This window comes from Somniosus microcephalus, chromosome 4, assembly GCF_052327205.1.
Source record: "Somniosus microcephalus isolate GS21.2 chromosome 4, FLI_Smic_1.0, whole genome shotgun sequence".
NCBI lineage: Eukaryota > Metazoa > Chordata > Chondrichthyes > Squaliformes > Somniosidae > Somniosus > Somniosus microcephalus.
The window spans coordinates 274,989,133-275,006,026 of record NC_140990.1 but is presented as its reverse complement, the minus strand read 5'-3'; the positions used below and the strand labels follow the sequence as shown (position 1 = coordinate 275,006,026).

Sequence of the window (16,894 nt, the reverse complement as noted above, 5' to 3'; positions counted from 1 at the left end):
ATGAAACTGAACATTCCTATATGGGTCCAGAGCACAAAACACACACTATTGTTCACTGAGCCAAGCTAAGGAAATTAAAACAGCTCTTTCCAATGATGTAAAGTCAGACTTCAGTGGAAGTTGAAAAATTCCAGAGTTTAGAAAAAATCCTGAGAAGTTAAATAAATCAAACCATTGTTGCAAAATTAAGACAAACCAATTTACAGATGGAATCCTGTGCAATTTGAGACATGACATATGGTAAGTGTAGCATGCTGACTCTGTATGGTCAAACTGCCTCTCCAACATCAAGTCCTGGATGAGTCACAGCTTCCTCCAGCTCAATATTGGGAAGACTGAAGTATTCATCTTCAAGCCCCACCACAAAATGCACTCCCTTGGTCATTCAGTCCATCTCTCTCCCCAAATATTGTCTCAGGCTAATTAGCCAATGTTGCTTCTCTGCTTTTTAGATTTAACTTTGCTGTTAGGAATAACATTCAAGAATTTGTGCAATGAAATAATTAAAGAAAAAGGCCTAGTGGGGTGCCACAGGGATCGGTGCTGGGGCCTCAACTATTTATAAACTACATTAATGACTTGGGTGAAGGGACCGAGTGTAATGTAGCCAAGTTTGCGGATGATACAAAGATGGGTGGGAAAGCAAGTTGTGCAGAGGACTCAAAGAACCTCCAAAGGGATATAGACAGGTTAAGTGAGTGGGCAAACATTTGGCAGATGGAGTATAATGTGGGAAAGTGCGAGGTTATACACTTTGGCAGGAAAAATAAAAAAGCAAATTATTATTTAAATGGAGAGAGATTACAAAATGCTACAGTTCAGAGGGACCTGGGGGTCCTTGTGCATGAAACACAAAAGGTTAGCATGCAAGTAATCAAAAAGGCAAATGGAATGTTGGCCTTTATTTCAAAGAAGAGGTTGGAGTATAAAAGCAGGGAAGTCCTGCTACAACTTTACAGGGTATTGGTGAGACCACAGCTTGAGTACTGCGTACAGTTTTGGTCTCCTTATTTAAGGAAGGATATACCTGCATTGGAGGCAGTTCAGAGACGATTCACTAGGTTAATTCCAGAGATGAGGGGGTTGACGTATGAGAAAAGTTTGAACAGGCTGGGCCTATACTCATTGGAATTTAGAAGAATGAAAGGTGATCTTATTAAAACATATAAGATACTGAGGGGGTTTGACAAGGTAGATGCAGAGAGGATGTTTCCCCTCGTGGGGAAATCTAGAACGTGGAGGCAGTTTTAGAATAAAGGGTCGCCCTTTTAGAACTGAGGTGAGGAGGAATTTCTTCTCTGAGGGTCATAAAACTGTGGAATTCTCTGCCCCAGAGAGCTGTGGAGGCTGAGTCATTAAATACATTTAAGGTAGAGATAGACAAATTTTTGCAAGATAAGGGAGTGAAGGGTTATGGGGAGCAGGCAGGGAAGTGGCTTTGAGCCCAAGATCAGCCATGATCTTATTGAATGGTGGAGCAGGCTCAAGGGGCCTATTCCTGCTCCTATTTGTTATGTTCTTCTGTGTATTTTTCAAGGTAAAAGTACCACAGGACTTGTCCCAATCCAAGCTGTTGTCTTTTCCAAAATTAAATAAATCTCTTGAAACATGGGCTCCAATTATATGATACTGTAAAATCTGTATGTGCACGCCATTGGAGCGATATACTTGCAGCCATAATGCAGGGGTTGCCAGTGGGCCTCATCAAAATTTGCAGCACAAGCCCCACCACTCCCCATCCTAAATAGGCTGCAGGCATATGAAAAGTTTACCTAGAGGACTTGGCCTGCAGCACACTTGCCTGGGGATCACTAAATCCAAACAGGGAGCAGCTCTTAAAGGGCTACAACTTGCCTTAATAGGAAATGTTGTGGTGGTAACATAAAAACTGCTCAGCTGTTCACAATAGCACAGCAGAGATCTGTAGGCAAAACTGCTCGCTTTGTGGCTGAAGAGTTGAAGGTCCTATTGCTGGAGGTGCATCAGAGGACAGTGGCCCCATTTGAGACTGAAGGCCATCCTACAGTAAAATCACAGGTGCCAGTAGGAGTGAGGCAAAAGTAGCCTATTTCTTCTGAGATGCCAAGCACCTATGGCATTAACTTAAGTTGGGAACTCATTTCGCCTCTGGGAGGTACCATTTCAAGCATTGTGTACAACAGTGATCCCTTTGCACATACTCGTTTATTGTTCCTAAATTGCATGGCACACCTTTCTTAAAGGTGGAGGTGGTACCCAAGGATCAGCAAATAGAGCTGAATAATTCAGGTCATGGTGTTCCTGTGCTGCTAGTGGTTTTCTCAGTAGGGTCAACAATCATAGATGCCGAGGATAGACCTAATCTCCTAAGAATTATCGGTTTAGTGTTTCTTTTCCATCACCTAATGCAGACATGGCAACTGCTTCGTAATGGAGGCATCATGGTAGCTTCCTAGATAACAGCCAATAGATGTGCATGATGATGGATCAGTTGTCAGACACCCCCTGAGCATTCATTGAGTTCCATTCACAAAGGCCATAGAGGTGATATTAAGAGCATGGATTCTCAGATGGGTAATATCTGCAGACCTTTGCCTTGAGGAAACCCTGGCATCTGGTGAAAGCTGAACAGACATCAGATAATGCCTCTATTCCACAAGAAAGGTAATAAGCCATAGAACTAAAGAAGCTTATAGCATAGGAGACCACCATTCGGCCCATCATGCTTGTGTCAGCTCTTTGCTAGAACAATCCAGAACTAGTACCTCCACATAGTCCTGTATTGTCATCTACTTCAAATGTTTATCTGTATTTTCCTTGGAATAATGGTCTCTGCCTCAACACACACTCTATGCTCCAAAAACCTGCTGTATAAAAACATTTCACCTAAACTTTCTCCTCATTCACTTTGTGACAATTTTAAATTGCTGACCCTTCATCATAGACTCTCCAAGCAGAGGAAATAGTTTTTCCTATTCAGCCTATCAAAACCCTTCATAATTTTAAAAGCCTCTATTAAATCTCCTCTTAGTCTTTTGTGCTCCAATGGAAATAGTCCCAGTATCTCAAGTCTCGCTTCAGAAGTTTACTTTCTCATCCCTGTTATTATCTTTATGAATCTATGCTGTATGCTCACTATGAAACATAGAAGATAAGAGCAGGAGTAGGCCATTCGGCCCCTCGAGCCTGCTCCGCCATTCAATGAGATCATGGCAGATCATCTAAACTCAGTACCCTGTCCCTGCCTTCTCCCCATATTCCTTGATCCCTTTAGCCTTAAGAAATATATCTAACACCTTGAATATGTTTAATGAATTGGCCTTAACTGCCTTCTGTGGTAGAGAATTCCACAGGTTCACCACTCTCTGGGTGAAGAAATTCCTCCTCATCTCTGTCCTAAATGGCTTACCTCTTATCCTTAGACTGTGACCCCTGGTTCTGGACTCCCCCGCCATCGGGAACATCCTTCCTGCATCTAGTCTGTCTAGTCCTGTTAGAATTTTATAAGTTTGAATGAGATCCCCTCACATTCTTCTAAATTCCAGCGAGTATAAGCCCAATCGACCCAATCTCTCCTCATACGTCATTCCTGCCATCCCAGGTATCAGTCTGGTGAATCTTCGCTGCACTCCCTCCATGGCAAGAACATCCTCAGATAAGGCGACCAAAACTGCACACAATACTCAAGGTGTGGTCCCACCAAGGCCCTGTACAACTGCAGCAAGACATCCTTGTTCCTGTACTCAAACCCTCTCGCTACGAAGGCCAACATGCCATTTACCTTCTTAACCGCCTGCTGCACCTGCATGCTTACCTTCAGTGACTGGTGCACAAGGACACCCAGGTCTCATTGCACTTCCCCATCTCCCAATCTATTGCCGTTCAGATATTAATCTGCCTTCCTGTTTTTGCCACCAAAGTGGATAACCTCGCACTTATCCACATTATACTGCATCTGCCATGCATCTGCCCACTCACCCAACCTGTCCAAATCATACTGGAGTTTCTCGGCATCCTCCTCACAGCACACACGCCCACCCAGCTTTGTGTCATCTGCAAACTTGGAGATATTACATCTAGTTCCCTCGTCTAGATCATTAATATATATTGTGAATTGCTGGAGTCCTAGGACCGATCCCTGCGGTACCCCACTAGTCACTGCCTGCCACTTGGAAAAAGACCCGTTTATTCCAACTCTTTGCTTCCTGTCTGCCAACCAGATCTCTATCCAAGTCAGTACCTTGCCCCCAATCCCATGTGCCTTAACTTTACATGCTAATCTCTTATGCAGGACCTTATCGAAAGCCTTCTGAAAGTCCAAATACACCACATCCACTGGTTCTCCCTTATCTATTCTACCAGTTACATCCTCAAAAAATTCCAAGAAGATTAGTCAAGCACGATTTACCTTTTGTAAATCCATGTTGACTTTGTCCGATCCTGTCACTGTTTTCCAAGTGCTCTGCTATTACATCTTTTATAATGGACTCTAGCATTTTCCCCACTACCGATGTCAGACTATAATTCCCCGTTTTCTCTCTACCACCCTTTTTGAATAGTGGGGTTATATTAGCTACCCTCCAATCCATGGGAACTGTTCCAGAATCTATAGAATTTTGGAAGATGACCAGCAATGCATCTACTATTTCTAGGGCCACTTCCTTAAGTACCCTAGGATGTAGATTATCAGGCCCTGGGGATTTATCAGCCTTCAATCCCATCAATTTCCCTAACACCATTTCCCTACAAATACTGATTTCATTCAATTCCTCCCTCTCATTAGACCCTATGGTCCCCGACATCTCTGGGAGGTTATTTGTGTCCTCCTTTGTGAAGACAGAACCAAAGTATGTATTTAATTGGTCTGCCATTTCTTTGTTCCCCATTATAAATTCCCCTATGGCTTTAATGGCCTTTCTCGGACAGGGCTGGTGCACTTAAAATTCCATATTGTGCTCAAACTATGGCCTAATCATTGTTTTGTACAAATCAATTACTTCCTTCCTCCTGTACTCTAAACCCAAAATTGGCCTTTTTTATGGCTTTATTTACTTGCACTCACATTTTCAAGTAATTATCAATTTTAACTCCCAGGTCCCTCTGTTCATTCATATTGCTCAGTGTCCATTGAATGCACACAACCATTCCTTGCTTCTCCTCTCAAAATTAATTATGACACTCTTCCACATTAAAATGTCTCTGCCACCATTCCATTAACCTGCCCATGTCATCTTCAAGTCTTTTGCAATCTTTATGGTCATTTACCAAACTTGTTATTTTTGTGTCATCAGGGAATTTCAATATTGTGCCCCTGCTGCCCAAGTCAGAATCATCTATAGGAATCAAGAACTAATGTCGACCCAGCACTCAGTTGTCACTTGCGGATATATGTGTGCATTGCAGGCTGCTCGATGTGGCAGATGTCTCCTGGGGTGGCTTGCAAGGATGCAGTGGAATGAAGTTTTATGTTGTACTAACCTTCATATCTACAGAAAGCCAGATCAGGATGTTGTGTATAGATCATTGGGCAGCAGATGGCACAACTCTGTGGCATCTCATTTTGTGAAGTGGAAGCAGCAAAGGCAGGACTCCTCTGATATGCTTAATGTACTCCCAATACATTCCTTTGTCCATGATACTAATGCAGTCATTAATCTATTTATTTTAAAAGGGCAAACATGACCACTAAAACAGCAGAAAAGGTCCGTTATTTCTTGAAGCTTAGATGTTTTGATAAAAGTAACGGAATAAAAATGTTGAAGGCTAATTAAATTTTTCAATATTTCTAATAAATCAGTATGGGTGAAAATTATTGGAAATTATTAAAAATAACTGAGAAAAGCCCAAAAATTACAACTTGCATTTATAATACCTTTAACATAGAAATATGTCCAAGGCTGCTTCAGAGATGTGTGCAAGAAATACAGAGCCAAAGGAGGAGAGATGTAGCATAGGTGACTATAAGTTTGGTCAAAGAGATGGGCTTTAAGAAGAATCATAAAAGAAAAAGAGGGAGCTAGTGAGGTAGAGGGGTTAAACCCTCTACCAGGAGGGAATTCCAGAGAGTGGGACCTAGGCAGCTGTAGGCACAGCTACGACTGGTGCGGCAAAGGAGGGGGATGCACAAGAAGCCAGGTTCAAGGAATGGAGAGTTGAGATGGGGAAGGCTTGTAGAGCTGGAAGAGATTGCAGCGATAGCAAATAATAATTCTTTGGAGGAATTTAAAGGCAAGAACAAGAATTTTAAATGAGGCTTTGGGAGACCAGGAGCCAACATATGTCAATGAGAATGGAGGTTATGAGTGAGTGAGACTTGGTACCGGTTAGGTTACGAGCAGCTGAGTTTTGAACAAGGATTTATGAAGGGCTGAATGATGGAAGGCTGACAAGGAGAGCATCGAGTCTGGCGGTGACAACGATACGCACGCTGGTTTCAGTGACAGATGGGCTGATGTAGGGTTGGAAGCAGCCTATGTTACAAAGAAGGGAGTAGGTGGCCTTTGTGATGAAGATGACGTGCAATTGGAAAATCAGTTCAGAGCAGGATGTCAAAATTGCAAACAGGCTAGTTCATTCTCAGACTGCAGCCGAGGAGGAAGATGGAGTCAGTGAGCAGAATTTGTGGCGGCAGTCAAAGACAACTGCTTTGGTCTTCTCAATGTTTAGCTGGAGGAAGCTAAAACTCAAATAGCCTGGATGTCGGACAGTCAGACTGTGCTGGCCGTGCTCCTATCTAGTTATCCAGCAAGTTAAACACTTATTCAAAATAATTCTTCATGAAGCCGTTTGCTGTTTGAAGCCTTTACTTGAACAATTTTTGTGAAACTGTAAACAAAGACAAAGTATGTTTTGTACATAAACTGAGTACTATACATTTGATATTACATAAGATATAACATATTTACAACAGTAGAATAGATTAATTGTATAACTAACTAACATTTGGACTCACTTCTGTAACTATCAAATATTAACCTTTTATAAACATAGTGTTATCAAAATACTACTCTGACAATGTTGCTATTATGCTAAAAAAAAACAAAGATACTCACAGATATTGCGCTTGGCCTAACATATGAAATCAGATTACATTGGATTGTGAAACCCTCATGGAGTCCTCCATTACTGCCAGGTTCTTCCTGGAATTCTACTTCCTAGGATTCTACTTCCTGGGTTACACAGGAAGAAAGGTACGAAGGTCAAATGACCTCTCACAGGAAGAAAGGAACAAAGGTCAAATGACTTCACACAGGAAGAAAGGAACAAAGGTCAAATGACCTCTGCTTCATACAAACACACTGCTAACACATAACCACCACCAGAGGGTGCTATCTGCACATAAAATAGTCCATCAGTCCAGAACACAGATAGTACAGAGACAGTGGAGGGGTTAAGAGAGGTGGTGCAGAGATAGAGCTGAATGTTATTAATGTACATGTGGAAGCTGCCTCTGTGTTTGCAGATGATGTTGACAAGGGCCGAATGCAAATGAGGAAGAGGAGGTGGTCAAGGATGGATCCTTGTGAGATTCCAGAGATGATGATAAGGAGTAGAAAGAAAAGACAATGTTAGTGATACTCTGCGATTGAATAAGAGTAGAGCAAAGCAAAGACGTATACCAACAAGCACAATCACACTCACATGTTCAAATATACCACCTCTCACTCATTTACCAACAATTGATCAGACGTAAAAAGGACACAATATACACATGCATTCAAGCACACTTATCCTAAACACTCCCACATCCAGACAGACATGAACACCTTCACAATCACACACTGATGAGTATGAAATAATTAATTCCAGCATTGGTAATTGATAAATTTGATCCAGTCTACTGAGCCAAATCTTGTTGGAACACGTGTCATTAGTTAGACTTTTTCCTGCATCCTTCTGTTCAAAATTTGTTTGCGCCATTATCTTGCTGGAAGTGCGCTTATCCAATAGAGTGGCATGGGCAACAGGGCACCTGGGACCTTAGTGAATGGCAGGACCAGCAGTCTATCTCCTTAACCAATGAGATTTAAAGATTGAGAAAGAAACAGGAATGATGGAGAAGGAGGGTGAATTAGAGTCAAATCAGATACAGAATGAGAAATAAAGAGGGGGAAAGAAAGGTTGGATTAAGAGAGAAAAAAGACAAAAAAGGGAAAAAAAGAAATTACATATTTAAAATTTCCAAGAATAATTTAATACATGCAGGAATGAGATTACAGTTTAAATTGTCCCCTTTCTGGGCCAGAGAGGTTATTTGGCACTTTCGGTGGCAAGTTTAATGGGCAGTTAATGTGCAAAACCAGCAAGTACTTAAAAATAACGGGGAGGCTAAGGGCAAGATGCCATTTGTGCAAAGCAAATAGCAGAACTGCATAAATTAACCAACAAGTTCTGGAAATCACAGCTCCTGGCGTATCTCTTAATCCCCTGAACTTACTGGCTGATTTGCCTGTTAATAATGGCATGCGTCGTTAACATGCGATTATTTTTTCAGCAAGAATTGGCCCATTATGAATTTAGCTGAAGGAATTAAATATATAATGATTTAAACTTGAGCAGTTTGCTGTAAACTATTCATATGAATTATGCTTTCTTGGTTGTCTCCATACAGGACTTTCAAAGCCAGTAAACAGAAGTTTCATTCCATTTTTAGGCTAAATTTGGACCAAAAGTAGTCGTTAATTCAATGTTTCTCTTAATCCTCACAGCTCCTTTGGATGCCAGAGTACTTCCTCAGTCAGCTGACTATATGTAGGTTATAAAATATATAATGTAATAAGAAACACGAAAAGTAATTTCACAAAATAAAAATCTTATCCACAAAAACTGCCCATCTCCTGTTGGAAATCCACCGAATGTGTTTTACACCTAGATGCCCAAAACTTCTATAGTGCTCCCTTCCCCCAGCTTCTACAGGCTTTTAGTGATCTAGTCAGCTGGCAGAAAAAAGGGATAGTAAAAGAATCAAATGTGTGTGTCGCCTTAATAGGGAGCAGAATATCCATATTTCCCAGCTACTTAAGTGACAAAATTTACTTTCGAGGCCGCATGTACCTCTTTCCTCCACCCACCCCCCACACCACCCCCACACACCACACCGCCCCCACCCCACACCACCCCCTTCCTTTTTAAAGGGAGATAGAAACATAGAAGATAGGAGCAGGAGTAGGCCATTCGGCCCCTCGAGCCTGCTCCGCCATTCGATGAGATCATGGCTGATCATCCAAATTCAGTACCCTGTCCCTGCTTTCTCCCCATATCCCTTGATCCCTTTAGGCTTAAGAAATATATCTAACTCATTCTTGAATATATTTAATGAATTGGCCTCAACTGCCTTCTGTGGTAGAGAATTCCACAGGTTCACCACTCTCTGGGTGAAGAAATTCCTCCTCATCTCTGTCCTAAATGGCTTACCCCTTATCCTTAGACTATGACCCCTGGTTCTAGACTCCCTGACCATCGGGAACATCCTTCCTGCATCTAGTCTGTCTAGTCCTGTCAGAATTTTATAAGTTTCAATGAGATCCCCCCTCATTCTTCTAAACTCCAGCGAGTATAAGCCCAATCGACCCAATCTCTCCTCACAAGTCATTCCTGCCATCCCAGGTATCAGCCTGGTGAATCTTCGCTGCACTCCCTCCATGGCAAGAACATCCTTCCTCAGATAAGGCGACCAAAACTGCACACAATACTCAAGGTGCGTTCTCACCAAGGCCATGTACAACTGCAGCAAGACATCCTTGTTCCTGTACTCAAACCCTCTCGCTACGAAGTCCAACATACCATTTGCCTTCTTAACCGCCTGCTGCACCTGCATGCTTACCTTCAGCGACTGGTGCACAAGGACACCCAGGTCTCGTTGTACTTCCCCTTCTCTCAATCTATTGCCGTTCAGATAATAATCTGCCTTCCTGTTTTTGCCACCAAAGTGGATAAACTCGCATTTATCCACATTATACTGCATCTGCCATACATCTGCCCAATCACCCAACCTGTCCAAATCATACTGGAGTTTCTCTGCATCCTTCTCACAGCACACACGCCCACCCAGCTGTGTGTTGTCTGCAAACTTGGAGATATTACATCTAGTTCCCTCGCCTAGATCATTAATATATATTGTGAATAGCTGGGGTCCTAGGACCGATCCCTGTGGTACCCCACTAGTCACTGCCTGCCACTCGGAAAAAGACCCGTTTATTCCAATTCTTTGCTTCCTGTCTGCCAACCAGTTCTCTATCCACATATCCACACCAGTACCTTGCCCCCAATCCCATGTGCCTTAACTTTACATGCTAATCTCTTATGCGGGACCTTATCGAAAGCCTTCTGAAAGCTTACTCTCATACTCTGTTTTCCCCCTCTTAATTAATCCCTTTGTCCTCCTAAACTGTGCCCAATCCTCAGGTTTACTGCTTTTTCTGGCCAATTTATATGTCCTCTCCTTGGATCTTATGCTATCCCTAATTTCCTTTGTTAGCCACAGTTGAGTCACCTTTTTTGTTTTATTTTTATGCCAAACAGGGATGAACAAATTCTGTAGTTCATCCATGCGATCTTTGAATGTTTGCCATTGCCACCGTCAACCCTTTTAATAACATTCCCCAATCAATCCTACCCAACTCGCGCCTCATCCTATCGTAGTTTCCTTTATTTAATTTCAAGACCCTAGTCTCTGAATCAACTACTTCACTCCATCTTAATGAAGAATTCTATCATATTATGATCACTCCGCCCCAAGGGGCCTCGCACAAGATTGCTTGTTAATGCTTTCTCAATACATAATACCCAGTCTAAGATGGCCTGGTCTCTAGTTGGTTCCTTGACATATTGGTCCAGGAAACCATCCCGTATACACTCCAGGAATTCCTCCTCCACAGTATTGTTACTAATTTGGTTAGCCCAATCTATATGTAGATTAAAGTCACCCATGATAACTGCTGTGCCCTTATTGCACGCTTCTCTAATTTCCCGCTGAATGCCATCCCCAACCTCCGCATTGCTGTTTGGGGGTCTGTATACCACTTCCACTAACGTTTTCTGCCCCTTGATATTTCTCAGTTCTACCCATACAGATTCCACATCATCAGAGCTAATATCCTTCCTTACTATTGTGTTAATCTCCTCTTTAACCAGCAATGCTACCCCACCTCCTTTTACGTAGAAACATAGAAAATAGGAGCAGGAGTAGGCCATTCAGCCCTTCGAGCCTGCTCCGCCATTCAATGCGATCATGGCTGATCATCCAATTTCAGTACCCGGTCCCTGCTTTCTCCCCATACCCCTGGATCCCTTTAGCCTTAAGAAATATATCCAACTCCTTCTTGAATATATTTACTGAATTGGCTTCTACTGCCGAGAATTCCACAGGTTCACCACTCTCTGGGTGAAGAAATTTCTCCTCATTTCTGTCCTAAATGGCCTACCCCTTATCCTTAGACTGTGACCCCTGGTTCTGGACTCCCCGACCATCAGGAACATCATTCCTGCATCTAGTCTGTCCAGTCCTGTCAGAATTTTATAAGTTTCAATAAAATCCCCTCTCATTCTTCTAAACTCCAGCGAGTACAAGCCCAATCGACCCAATCGCTCCTCATACGTCATTCCTGCCATCCCAGGTATCAGCCTGGTGAATCTTCGCTGAACTCCTTCCATGGCAAGAACATTCTTCCTCAGATAAGGCGACCAAAACTGCACACAATACTCAAGATGTGGTCTCACCAAGGCCCTGTACAACTACAGCAAGGCATCCTTGTTCCTGTACTCAAACCCTCTCGCTACAAAGGCCAACATACCATTTGCCTTCTTAACCGCCTGCTGCACCTGCATGCTTACCTTCAGCGACTGGTGCACAAGGACACCCAGGTCTCATTGCACTTCCCCTTCTCCCAATCTATTGCCTTTCAGATAATAATCTGCCTTCTTGTTTTTGCCACCAAAGTGGATAACCTCACATTTATCCACGTTATATTGCATCTGCTATGCTTTTGCCCAATCACCCAACCTGTCCAAATCATCCTGGATTTTCTCGGCATCCTCCTCACAGCACACACGCCCACCCAGCTTTGTGTCGTCTGCAAATTTAGAGATATTACATCTAGTTCCCTTGTCTAGATCATTAATATATATTGTGACTAGCTGGGGTCCAAGGACTGATCCCTTTGGTACCCCACTAGTCACTGCCTGCCACTCGTAAAAAAAGACCAGTTTATTCCAACTCTTTGCTTTCTGTCTGCCAACCAGTTCTCTATCCAAGTCAATACCTTGCCCCCAATCCCATGTGCCTTAACTTTACACGCTAATCTCTTATGCGGGACCTTATCAAAAGCCTTCTGAAAGTCCAAATACACTGGTTCTCCCTTCTCTATTTTACCAGTTACATCCTCAAAAAATTCCAGTAGATTCGTCAAGCACGATTTACTTTTTGTAAATCCATGTTGACTTTGTCCAATCCCGTCACTGTATTCCAAGTGTGTAAAGTCTGTGGGTTGTGCAGTTAATAAATACACAGACTTCAGAAGTAACAAACAAACAGGTCTTTACTATTCGAAGGTCCGGGCGAATCTGCCCAATAACTCCTGGCACAACACTTATATACTGGTGTGGTCACTATCGGTATTACAGTATACAGAAGCCAAACAAATAGTGCCACACCTAAAGTAGTTCCCTTAAAGGTGAACGGTTACATTCAATAGTTCCCTTAAAGATAGACGGGTACATACACTACAAAGTGCTCTGCTATTACATCTTTTATAATGGACTCTAGCATTTTCCCCACCACCGATGTCAGGCTTACCGGTCTGTAGTTCCCCATTTTCTCTCTACCACCTTTTTTGAATAGTGGGGTAACATTAGCTACCCTCCAACCCATGGGTACTCTTCCAGATTCCATCGAATGTTGGAAGATGATCAGCAATGCATCTACTATTTCTAGGGCCACTTCCCAAAGTACCCTAGGATGTAGATTATCAGGCCCTGGGGATTGATCCGCCTTCAATCCCATCAATTTCCCCAACACCATTTCCCTACAAATACTGATTTCTTTCAGTTCCTCCCTTTCATCAGACCCTGTGTTCCCTGACATCTCTGGGAGGTTATTTGTGTCCTCCTTTGTGAAAACAGAACCAAAATATGTATTTAATTGGTCTTCCATTTCTTTGTTCCCCATTATAAATTCCCCTGATTCTGACTGCAAGGGACCTACGCTTGACTTCACCAATCTTTTTCTCTTCACATATCTATAAAAGCTTTTACAGTCAGTTTTTATGTTCCCTGCAAGCTTACTCTCATATTCAATTTTCCCCTTCTTAATTAATCCCTTTGTCCTCCTTTGTTAAATCCTAAACTGTTCCCAATCCTCAGGTTTACTGCTTTTTCTGGCCAATTTATATGTCCTCTCCTTGGATCTTATGCTATCCCTAATTTCCCTCGTTAGCCACGGTTGAGTCACCTTTTTTGTTTTATTTTTATGCCAAACAGGGATGAACAAATTCTGTAGTTCATGCATGCGGTCTTTGAATGTTTGCCATTGCCTATCCACCGTCAACCCTTTGAGTGACATTCCCCAATCAATCCTACCCAACTCGCGCCTCAGACCATCGTAGTTTCCTTTATTTAAATTCAGGACCCTAGTCTCTGAGTCAACTACTTCATTCTCCATCTTAATGAAGAATTCGATCATATTATGATCGCTCCGACCCAAGGGGCCTTGTACAACAAGCTTGCTAATTAATCTTGTCTCGTTACATAATACCCAGTCTAAGATGGCCTGATCTCTGGTTGGTTCCTCGACATATTGGTCCAGGAAACCATCCCGTAAACACTCCAGGAATTCCTCCTCTTTTCCTTTTTGCCTGTCTTTTCTGAATATTGAATACCCCTGGATGTTGAGTTCCCAGCCTTGGTCACCCTGGAGCCATGTTTCCGTAATCCCAAATCAGATATCATATATCCGTTTACCTCTATTTGCGCAGCTAATTGATCCACCTTGTCAAGGTGTTAAGAATCCAAACTGGAGTCAAAATTTTGGCAATATAGGGGACAGAGGGGAATAGGACACAATGAAAATCAGTTATAAACTACCTTCCCTATTCCCAGAAATGTGTTTTGATCTTCCTCTTAGTTCTGAAATTTTTCACCTCCCCTCAAGGCATCAACTCCTTGCTAGGTTGCAGTTCCCCAGGCCCTGGCTGTTCTCCAGTTGCTTATCATGTGTGACTTGAGCATCATGAGGTAATAAATCTTGGACAAATACTGTAAAAGTCAACATTTTATTGAAAATAGGGTTTGAAAAATTATAAATACAGTTTCTGGAAAGACTGATTTAACAGTAGTATACCAAAGAAATTTGAACACCTCTGTACAAAAGACCCCTGCAACCATAGTTGCATTATTACAATTTTATAAAAAAGTGACCACTGTAACCCATTTCTAGTAATCTCAATAAAATTTGGAAAGCTTTCAGTTTAAATATTAAAGGAAATAATCTGACCAGTGATAAGAGTGTGCTGAAAGCATCTGTTTTTATAAATGAATGAGGGATCTCGGGGGAAAAAAAAGCTTTTCTGTATTTATTCTTTTTAAATAGAGGTCCTCTCAGTTCATCTGGTAAAAACACTCCTGAACACATTTTTGTATCTCAAGGGAAAGAATCGTTCCCAGTATATACCTACTACAGTATCCAAATCCCAAAAATATATACACAACAGTAAACATCTCTAGTAAATTAAATATTTGTTTTCAGAAGCAAATTGTAATTCATTCCATCACTTATCCACACATTAAAATGTTACTAGCATATGTAATCACTAACTTAGTAATCAAAATCTCATACACCCTCTGCATTCATTTTTATGCACTGGAATAAAAAAATTGTAAAATGATTAAAAATGTCCATTGCCAGAAGAGAAAAAAATAGGAAGATAACCCAAGCACCATCTAACACATTCAAGTGCAATTTGCTTCATTACAAACCTTAAGAATGTCTTGAAAATAAGTTTCAGTTACAGTAACTAGAATTCTTCTGCTGTTAATTTGCCTTACAAACCCGTGCAAATATTTCCTGACTTCTGATATAAAACATGCACTTAATCTTCATTTTATGTAGGAACAATATTGTATGTTAGCTGAAAATCCACTTTTGGTATTGATCAGAAGGATTGCATGGCACCAAGTTGGGTTTTTCTCCTCTTGCAGTTAAGCACTTATTTGAAACTTGATTTACCAGGTGCATGTCCTGTAACACAAAACATAAATTTATAAAAGGTTCATCTGCATCATCTTTTCCTGAATGTCTTAAAAAAATTACATTGATGTTCCCTTCTCCCCATTTTACCTCCTCTCCTGAAGGCATCGACTTTTGCTATGGTATGGATTCACAGACACAATGGCCCTTAATTTGCTGTCAGCAGCAAAGCTAAGGTGCTCGCCACTGACCTCGAAGAAAGCTACCCACAATAGCGAGAAGTTTGCCTTTCGCGATGAGCAATTGATTGTAGTGCAGTGTAATGGGAAACCCCAGCGAAGAGCTACAGTGACGTCAACAAGGTGTCTAAGCAGCCAACCATATTGCAGAATTCTCAGACAGCAAACCAGGAAATGAAAAGCAGCTTTTTCCACACTTTTTTAAAATGTTAGCATGTGAAATAAATATTGGAACTTTCACATGGAGATAAGGTAGAAGCTGAAATATTAACAAACTTTAAAAAACTAACTTTTATTTTAATGGAGAAATTTGACACTCCACAAATATAAAAATTAGTTTTTCAGGGCCAGAACATTTGTTTAGCAGTCAATACGCTGTTAAAAACCCCAGTTACACCTATTCCAACAAGGCTCAACATTTAATGGGGGATTTAGCAGTGATAGTAGCGCAGAAAAGCCCAAGTTTATCAGTTCCACTGATTTCAGGTTTTTTTGGGGGGAGGGGGGTCCACAGCGCAGCCTGCATCAGAGCAGTGAATGACTGACCCCAACTTCAAGATTTCCGCGTTTAGATACACATGCGCTAAATCCTGAAGTTGTGGTCAGTTTCAGAGCGGTAATGACTGTGAATGCTGACAGTTCACCGTCATTACCCACCATAAAATTCAGGCCTAGTAGTTGTGCGGCAGCTCGCAAAAGTGACCGTCATGAATGAGCATAGTGAGCATGACCGTGGAGACTATGATCTCCTCATCCATTTTGGAAACTGGACACGTTCTCAACTAATGTCCACGCAAATACACTTTGCAGCACCAATTACTGTATTGCAATCAGCAGCCACAACCCATACAGTATTTTTCTTTCCCTAGACCATGAGTAATTAAGCCAATTCACAAAATATTACAGAAAAGGAGGGCCATTCAGCTCATCTGCCTAGAAAAACCCTCCAAGCAAAGCATTCAAGTGTTTCTGAAATTATTCCATTGTTTTTGTCTCCACAGCTCTTCCCAGAAGTCTATTCCATGTACACTGAAGTCCCAGACACGGTCCTAAATTTCCCATTTACCAATTTGAACTTGTACCGCTTTGTTCTGCAGTCATGGTTTAGTTTGAAATAATGTTTCAGATTTAAATTATCAGTACTATTTATCACCATATATTACTCCAAGATCACCTCTCAGCTATTTCATTTTAAAGCTGGAAAGCCCAAGTTTCTCCAGTCTCTCTGCATAGCTCAGTCCTATGAGACTAGGGAACAGTCTCACAGCTCTTGTCTGCACCACCTCCAGGGCTTGAAGGTCTCCCATGTGTCGCAGTGGACACAATACAAGTTGTATTCTGACCAGAACACCTATTTTGAGTACAACTTCCTCTGACTTCCACTGCAGGAACAGAGAGACCTGGGGGTGTAAGTATACAAGTCTTTGAAGGTGCCACCAGATGTCCAGAAGGCTGTTAAAAGGACATGGGAGTTCTTTGGCTTTATAAATAGAGG

The 16,894-nt window shown here is 41.8% G+C and overlaps 1 protein-coding gene across 1 annotated transcript in view; it reads right to left on the bottom strand.

The window, feature by feature from the left end:
- Positions 1–14,232: 14,232 nt before the first annotated feature.
- galnt3 (UDP-N-acetyl-alpha-D-galactosamine:polypeptide N-acetylgalactosaminyltransferase 3 (GalNAc-T3)) overlaps positions 14,233–16,894 on the bottom strand; it is a 74,962-nt gene continuing 72,300 nt past the window's right edge. Inside the window, exon 11 of the mRNA XM_085986452.1 lies at positions 14,233–15,211. Coding sequence (XP_085842578.1) covers positions 15,098–15,211 — 114 coding nt within the window. The 3' untranslated portion in view covers positions 14,233–15,097. The remainder of the gene's footprint in view (positions 15,212–16,894) is intronic.